Consider the following 9,298-nt stretch of genomic DNA (forward strand, 5'->3'; position numbering starts at 1 on the left):
TGGATTTCAGTGGATTTGATTATTATTTGTGTTTTATAGTGTTTTTAAGAGATAATATTATGTGTTGCATGCTTTGAAGAAGGCTCTAAAATGTATGACATGGTATGAAAACAGTCTGTTTTATTTCTAAAGTCATTGATCCTCATCTCCAGGTGCCAATAGTCTGCTACCCAGGCACAGACACTTGTGAAAATAAAGTCCATAAAGATTATTCAAAATGTGTCAGTAGCACTGTACACTGCGCTCAGTTCAATTTGGTTTAGTGTAGTATATAGTCATCGTAGAGAGGTTTTTTAAAACATCTATTTGAATGAATAGGCCTACACTTTAAAAAGTCTGTCTTATGACACCAAGTCACCCCACTGGAGGGAGCTAAACTACTATAATAAAGACTGTACACAGTAATAAACTGAATATCTATATCAATATATTGCCAGTATACATATATCAGTGTATGTCATGTTGTCTTACTCATGGGCCGTGGCTGGGGACATACTGATACATAGTCCTACTGTAGGCTACAGCAATTAATACTCTCTCAGCTAAATCTGACTACTTTAAATAAAGTGTATTATTATTATTATTATTATTATTATTATTATTATTATTATTATTATTATTATTATTATAACTTTCAAAGGTTCAGTATTTGTAGATTTTGGGCATTAATGTTCATTTTGGGAAGTAAGATTTTAAAAAAACATCTAGGGCTTATGTGAATCGTCAATTGAACAAATATGATAAATATGAAAATATTTACATATCAGTCTTTCTCATCTTGGCCCAGCTAACATGTAGTCAGCTGATTTTGTTCTGCTTAATGATGCTGCTATAGGCCTAGTCTGCTGGGGGATAATCCTGTTCCTGATACTCTGAGCTTCTCTCCTCTCCGTCTGTATCATTCATGTCTGATCAATGCATGTCACTAACTCAACTTCTTCCCCGGAGTTGTTTGTGCTTTGTCGTCTCACAGGTCTCTGCTGATCGTGGTGGTGCCTGCTGCCGTGGTCCTGCATGACGCTTCCTGCTGCTATTATCACTATTACTCATATACACTATCACTAGTTTGATAAATTATAAAATGTGACCATAAAAACATCATCAGTAATGCATCTCATTGTATCACAGCTGTTATCATTACTCATTGATCATATTTACCACCATAATTATTATCATTGTTATTTGCTGTCACCATAGCTATGCTTGTTTCTACTATTCTACTGTATTAACGGTCATAACATATAATTAACATTCACATTACTATAGATATTATAGTTACTGTTACTGTTGTGGTTGCTTACATCTCTGGAAGTGTCTCTCTGTCCATCTGTCAGTCTTTTCTCTCTGTCTCTCTCCTTTTCTTCCTCCACAGAGCTGGGTCTGTCTGACGTTCCTGTTAAAGGGAACGTTTCCGTTGCCACTGTCTGCTCAAGGAGGAATTGTTGGGTCTTTGTAAATCATAAATAAGTCAGAGTGTGTTATGATTTGACACTGTAAATAAAATTGAATTGAATTGAATTGAATAAAATTGAACTTCTTCCCTTTCTTTTTTTTAAACTAACAATTTTTCATTCTTTTTTTAATTTTAGTCTATTTTTTAGTTGTCTTGTTGGCATAGATAGGCTAAGTGTTCACCTTTAAAACGAAATAATTATATAAAAACATTTAAAATGGCGCAAATATTACCAGCTATCACAAATGATAACCAATGGCGTTATAAACTTCTATAGACCTTTTCAACGGAATTCCATTGCTACGCAACAGCCGTGGTCCTTGGTAACTTCCTGTCAGCTGATGTCATTCACATACACTGCAACAGGAATCAAACGTGGACACATTTAGAATATTTATGTTTACAACTGTGAAAAGATCTATATTTATGAGTAAATATCAGCAACATTTTGACCTTCTGTGGTTGCTTAGATAAACTGGTTGCCAACGTTACAGCAGCGCCCTCTGCAGCTCGAGCTCATGTATCACAAGGGAAGCACTCTGTCGTAACCAAAATCCTAAAGATGGCGGCGTTAGCTGGTGAGTGATGTTTTGATTCAACTAAGATGCTTTTAAACACATCCCAGTGTTTCAAACTAACGTTATCGGACGTATTTAAACAATGAACTACACAAAAGTGCGGTACCCAGTGGTGTGACTGTGTCGGTAATCGGACAAGTCACTTGTAGTGAATGCGCACACTGACCTTGCTCTGTCTGCATTAGCATGGCGGCTAACCAGGTTAGCATGGACCCCAGCTGAAATTCATACTTGTGTAATTCCAGTAAAACAGTTTGATACAAACCTAACGACACATTTCTAACTAAACACGGTGTCTGTTGTCATCTACAGTGTGGGTGGACTACCGTGGCAGATATGCCGTTAGCCCCAGTGCGTGTCATCCGCTGTGGAGAAGATTGAATAACCAGACTCCCCTTGAAAACTCCGCCAGTTTAGCGATTTCATATATTACTATACTATATTTACCAGAGGGGTAGAATTCGTCTTGTTTACTTTGACTTTGGTGTCATTGAAGCCGCATTGTCAACACTTTGCAGAAGTGTTTGCCTTGAGTTTATCTCACTGGGGTTAAACTTTTGTGTCCATCACACAAAGTCACAACTGAATGTACTGTTTAAACAATATCACCCATGGGCAGTGATTGGACCATACAGCTGATACATAATCTGAAATACTGTTATTATAAACATTTCTTCAGTCTTATGAAATGTTTTTCATTTGCAGCGCCTCGCCTGGCTATGTTTGGCTGCTTTTCAACAAGGTAAGAACTTAATCCTGAACCCCCTTTCAAAACTTAATTTAATCTGGCCTGCTGGCCCTACAGCTGCTTTAGTAGTCTCTCCTTCACAAGGTTTGAATCTGAAAGTCTTTAATACCCACATAACATGTAACATAAGTATTTCTCCACTGTGATACAGGTCTAAATAACTCAATTGAATCTCAATATGTGTGGTATATTCACCAAAATATATTTAATTGCTACTTCATCACAAAGGTCTTGTAACATCGATGAGTTTATTTAAAAACTCCCTTCCAACCAAACCCGTTTTTATTTAGTTCATATTTTATTTGCTGAGGTCAGATTATTTCCCACCGATGAGAATAGCATGCTGAAACAATCGCCACTCAAAAGCATGTGCTGAAACATTGGCTGTGCAGACCTGCTTTTGGCAGCAGGAGGCAGCAGTAAAGTTAATCCTTTAAAGCATCACCAAGTTTAGGAAGCTCAGAGAAAATCATCATCCAACAGTAAAGTCTGCCCATCTGTCATCACACACTTGACTTGAAATTAGTAAATTTCACTCTGTAGTATTACATATATTTCTCTCTTATTGAACTGACTGTTTTCCGGGCTTTCCATTATTTTATTGACTGTTTAAACATATGCATAGGTGAAAATATTCAGTAATCAGCTTTACCCATTGCTTCTTGAGTCATTCAGTTCATTGGCATTCAATACGTTTTTTTCCACAGGCCTATTTCAGTGTTTGCTGTTCATCAGAGGAGTCTGCACAACAGTATAAAAAGTGAGAATGCCACGACAAGGTGAGTTTACCGAATATGCTCAGAATGAAGAGCAGACACTCTGTAAACACTTTAAAGATTCCCCCCATCCTTCTGTTGCAGTGTGGTTCCAGTCAGAGAGAGGAGCACGGCAGTGGCAGCAGCCAAACCAGCAGCTGTAGCCAGCAGCAAGGGGGAGTATGTTATAACTAAGCTGGACGACTTGGTTAACTGGGCACGCAGGGTGAGTGGATGAGAGGATGTGGGCTGTGTTAACACCCACACATGTGGATCTGCTGTATTTCTCAGTCTAGAGACATGATGTGACTCCAGCATGCAGTGTGTGTGACTACTGGTCTGAAATGTTACATGGTCTGTGCTGCTGTCTTTGGTAAATTGATCTCTTTGTCTTTCGCCCAAAAGTTCTACTGTTTCATCGTTTAGTCATCTCAGGACATCTTCCCCAGATTATGAAGCTTCTGAACCTTCTAACTCATTAGTTTGAAGTGATTTTTCATTCCGTTTACCAGAAATTGTAAAAAATGTCTCTCTCTCTCTCTTATTTTTTTATATATATATATATATATATATATATATATATATATATATAGATATATAGAAAAAAATACTTTTCTACCAAACAACAGCAGGTTCCTTAGTGTACCCTCACAAATACTGACCGGTAAGCAGTTATGGGGGTATTTGTTTAATGACCCCACAAAATCTCAATAAAACAGAATTTGACCCTCATTAGCTCCATTAAATTATTATTTACTGCTGGGCTGCTGCATTTTCATATGTTTTTTGTCTGCGCCTTGTTTTCGTTGGAAAACATAAAATACAAAAAAAGACACAACTTAACAATCTGCAAAATATCAGCAGAGAGAACAATGTCAATATATACACACACACTCACATATATATATATACTGTATATATACCCTATGTTGACATTACCTTTTACAGGGTTTGTACAGGTGCTTGAAATCCTCAAATTCTTGAATTTTAATGTTGTTTCCTAGGTTTGAAAAGTGCTTGAATTTTGGATAAAGTACTTGAAAATGCACTCGGCACTTCTTTCTTTCAACAAATAGCTATAGAATAGAAATATATTTTAATTCCTTATCTTTCTGGTATAATGAAACAATTTTAAATAATAATTAACAATATCTATGTATTCGTAGAAATATGTAATTTACCACAGCTGTAAGGTGCGGAAATAGCTTGAAAATTCACCTTAAAAGTGCTTAAAAAACTTTAATTTGACGGAAAGGTTTACAAACCCTGCTCTTAAAGCTAATATATTGATATATCTCTACACGTACTCCCTCCTGGTTTATAACTGGTTGAATGCTTTGAAGATGCGTGTTTTGGTCAATACCATGAGTAACTGTGTTAATGTGTCTACAGTGTTCTATGTGAATGCAGTCCTAAATAAAACAGTTAAAAAACCTATATTGAAGTGCGATTTACCGTCACAGAAAAAAAAACCTTTTGTGTAATGGCCTTACTCGGCTCTCTCCCTGTTTCTCCATGGTGTGCGTCTCCCAGGTTCTAGAGCGCTGCGCTGTTGCGTCTTCACTGTTGTGTCAAATGAAACCCCCCCCCCCCCCCCCGCAGAGTCTTGTGATTGCACTGTGCCTGCTCTGCTCTGTTAGTGCGTTTGCTGACTGCTCTGCTCCCCTTTCAGAGCTCTCTGTGGCCCATGACCTTTGGCCTGGCATGTTGTGCGGTGGAGATGATGCACATGGCGGCGCCTCGTTACGACATGGACCGCTTCGGAGTGGTGTTCAGAGCAAGTCCCCGGCAGTCTGATGTCATGATCGTGGCAGGAACGCTGACCAATAAGATGGCCCCGGCTCTGCGGAAGGTAAGGGAGGCAAAGGGTTGGATGTAACGGCAACAGCACTGCTATCAGCGTCTTACATTCAAGTGTATTCAACTAATTATGCTCCAAACAACAACCCAAATGCTTTCTCAGGTTTGATTCAAGTCTGTGAAAAACAATTCATTTTTGTTAGTTTGTTTGCACTTCTCATAGTCAGTTTCTCTCTCAGCCTGTTCAGTTTGCGGGATGGGAGCGCTGAGAACAGTATAGCTGTTTAAATGCTGGCTGGATTATGAGCAGCCTGTCGCTGGATTGGTAGACTGGCATGAAGCTTTCCCTCCAGCTGAAAGGACAGATTAGTCAGACATTATATAAGAGCCACTGAACTGCGTCTGCTTTCCAACAGGTGTACGACCAGATGCCTGAGCCCAGATACGTAATTTCTATGGGAAGGTAAGTTAACTCTTCTTCCCTCCTCTTCCTCAGAAAATCTTTTTTATGCACCAACACCTGCTGGTCAGCTTTAGTCTATCCCATATCTGTGAAGTCCCCACAGCTGATCTGATAGTAACATAAACTGTGATTCTGAATGTTTGGTTTCTTCCTGATTTTGTTTTCGGCTTCATGGCCACAAGCATTTACATCAAATGTAAACTTCTGTATCTGAACCAGTATTGGTTGAGTCTTGGTATTTCCTACTGTATGTGTTTAGGGTCTGAACCTTCAAAATAACTGTTTTTAATAACTAACAGTGTCCTCATCATTCTCCTCTTTCAGCTGTGCTAATGGAGGAGGCTACTACCACTACTCCTACGCTGTTGTCAGGGGTTGTGACCGAATCATACCCGTGGACATTTATGTTCCAGGTAAACTTTACTGCACAATGTTGAAATGATAAAATCTACAAATTCCGTATAAACTGAAATTTTAAAAAAAACTGTCCATACAAATTAGCATATTTTGCACGTTGTAGACATCCTCGGGGCTCTAGAGAAATCTTAACGCTCCAGCATACAGTGATATTTTTGATGAATAGACTTGTACTTGTATAGCACTTTTCTAGTCTGCTGACCACTCAAGTTGCTTTTTACACTGCTTGCCACACACACACACACACACACACACACACACACACACACACACACACACACACACACACACACACACACACACACACACACACACACACACACTCACACACACACACTGATGGCCATGCAAGATGCCACCTGCTCATCAGGATCGAACCATTCACACACTGATGGCACTGATGGAGCAATTTGGGGTTCAGTGTCCCCGATTAGTGGACAACCCGCTCTGCCACACAACTGCCCACAAACAGTTTGGATAAGAACCTGTTACAACATGACAATGCCCTCGTGCACAAATCCAGGTCCATAAAGACAACATGGTGATGAACATCGGTGATCGACGTCACAAAAAACATTTCCAGCAGGTTCCAAAAACTTGGGGAAAACCTTCACAGAACTGTGAACTTTAGGCCAAGTTCAGTCAACTAACGAATACAATTCAGTGCTCTTTGTAGCAATCGCTCTGGTCAAGGATTACAACAATTAAGGATCACATTTAGGAACAGGAGTAGGGGCAGTAGTGATTGTATTGTATTAAGAGTCATACTCTGACCCTAAATATTGGTAGTAGCAGAAGTAGATTTATTATTAAATACTGGTTATATTAGTAGAGCTGTAAGTACTTGTTTTACTGTAATAAATAGTGGTATGTTGATTGCATGATGATGTTGTCTTGCTGTCAGTATGACTCTAAATAAAGCAGCCTATGCTGTGTATATTGAACATAAGTTAGTCCAGTTATTATTTAGCAGTGTCGGCAGCACTGTCTGTGAGTCTAAATCTCCTTCCTCGCCTGTCCTCAGGTTGTCCCCCGACTGCAGAGGCTCTGCTCTACGGGACTTTACAGCTGCAGAAGAAAATCAAACGCGAGAAGAGGTTGAAGATCTGGTATCGAAAGTGAATGTGTGTTATGTGTGTTACCTGGTATGTAAATGTTGTATTTCTGATTTCATTTGGAGCGCTGCTCCTCCTCCATGTAGAGCTGCAAGAACTCGCATCAATAAAATTATTATTGTAAGTTACACACGGTGCTCTGAGGCTTATTTTCAACCAGCGTCTGAGAGTTCAGTGTGTCTGCTTCCTATAACTCTATATTCAAAAAGTCTTGACTGTAAGATGAGAAAAGCCAACCTGTAATATCATAAATATTGATTTGAATAAACTGGGCTCATGGACATACTAATTTTATTATCTGAGTGTCATTCTTTCTGACCACTGAAGCTAAGTTTAAACCACTAGGTGGCTCCTGTGATCACCAACTCTGACCCTCACTGCTCCCTGTCCACTGTAGTGGTTAGAAGCAAAACACATTATATTGTGTGTTAGCTGTTATTTAACTCAGAAGTCATGGTCGTCTAAAACTATACGCAAACCCACAGAGTGAAATAACAGTTGCTGTTCCTAAAGCATTTGTATATTCAGTTAAAATTGTAAACCAGCTGCTAAGACTGTATGCGGAGCGAGAAGGTTGCGTTTAAGCACCTTCAGCGTGAACCAACAGACTCGCAGCTTCAGTCCTCAGTGCTTTAAGTTGCTCTGAATAACTGTGTCTTTGTGCTGTGCTGAAAAGATTAAAGAGAAACGTGTCATGTTGACGATTACCATATGCTGGTTAAAGATTGTTTTAAAACTGAATATACGTATAATTCACACCCACTAACCAGGATTCTGTTGCACATTAAAACACCCCAGGCAGCAGTTGTACAGACTGTTCAGAAGAAGTTTCACTCATTGACTCATTCTGGACGTTTGATGCCAGGATATTTCAGAGTAAACCCTTCACATACTTGTTTGTTTTTTTAACATCAAAACAAACCAAATATTTTAATTGAGGATCCTGTAGATCCTATATAATAATTTAATTTTTTTATGGGCGCCTTTCTGAAGACTTAAGGTCACCTTAGAGAATCAAACAATAAAAACACTCAGCCATATATGCTGGTGACAATTTGTAAATGACCTCAAATAAATCTTTGACATTTCTTTACTACAATTCCTTGTGTTACCGGTGTAACATGTTTGCTGATACGGATAAATAAAATAATAATTAATTCCATCCTGCATTAAAATATTCAGTTGCAACTAATAGTATAATTGTATTGGGACCTAAGATACTGTGACCTGATTATTGAATATCTGGTTTGAATAGACCTGGTTTTATTATTTGAAACTATTTTCTTTTATTACCTTTAATTACTTTGTAGAACTACTGAAACACTCCAAATGTTTTTAAGCAGGTTTATGCATGTGTGTGTATGTGTGTATGATCTATCTTCTATGTGTGTGTATGTGCATTGGGACGTTGTTGACAAGTGTGTGAGAACTTCTGAAGATAGTTAGAGATGGTCTCTAAACACACACTGAGGAGCCAAAAACAAACGACTGAACATATTGTGCATCCAGTTTTATTATGTAATATATAGTAGTGGGTAGATTAGTAGTACAGTACAGCATCATATACAATATAGGCATATGGCATTTTCATGTAAAAAGTTTGAATAAATGCAATGAAGTAAAAAGTGCAATATTTCCCTTTGAAATGTAGAGGAATAAAAGCAAAAAGTAGCTTAAATGGAACTTAAGTGTACGTATATGAAAATTGTACTTTAAGATTCAAATAACTTTATGGTCCATTAGCGTTAAAAATGAATTTGTCTTTTGCACTGTCACATGAGACAACAACAACAGTGGCTGTAGTAAAAGTGTTAAAAGGATTGTTCTTCCACTGACGTGTAAGTCCATCAAAATACAACAACAGTGCATGATGCTCAGCAGTATTTAACACTAAAGTACATTAACATGAAACTAAGTGATGGTGTTGGTCACAGAATGTCCTAAAAAGCAGCCTTAATGCTTGGGAGGG

The 9,298-nt window shown here is 38.4% G+C and overlaps 1 protein-coding gene across 1 annotated transcript; it reads left to right on the forward strand.

Moving 5' to 3' along the window:
- Positions 1 to 1,993: 1,993 nt before the first annotated feature.
- On the forward strand, positions 1,994 to 7,457 carry ndufs7 (NADH:ubiquinone oxidoreductase core subunit S7). The gene is made up of 8 exons (XM_083911010.1): positions 1,994 to 2,031; positions 2,737 to 2,773; positions 3,487 to 3,558; positions 3,640 to 3,760; positions 5,207 to 5,386; positions 5,751 to 5,797; positions 6,122 to 6,210; positions 7,239 to 7,457. Exons 1-8 carry the CDS (start codon positions 2,016 to 2,018, stop codon positions 7,334 to 7,336), a joined length of 660 nt encoding a protein of 219 aa, XP_083767136.1. The 5' UTR covers positions 1,994 to 2,015; the 3' UTR covers positions 7,337 to 7,457.
- Positions 7,458 to 9,298: the final 1,841 nt, after the last annotated feature.

This window comes from Echiichthys vipera (assembly GCF_963691815.1).
Source record: "Echiichthys vipera genome assembly, chromosome: 3".
Lineage (NCBI taxonomy): Eukaryota > Metazoa > Chordata > Actinopteri > Perciformes > Trachinidae > Echiichthys > Echiichthys vipera.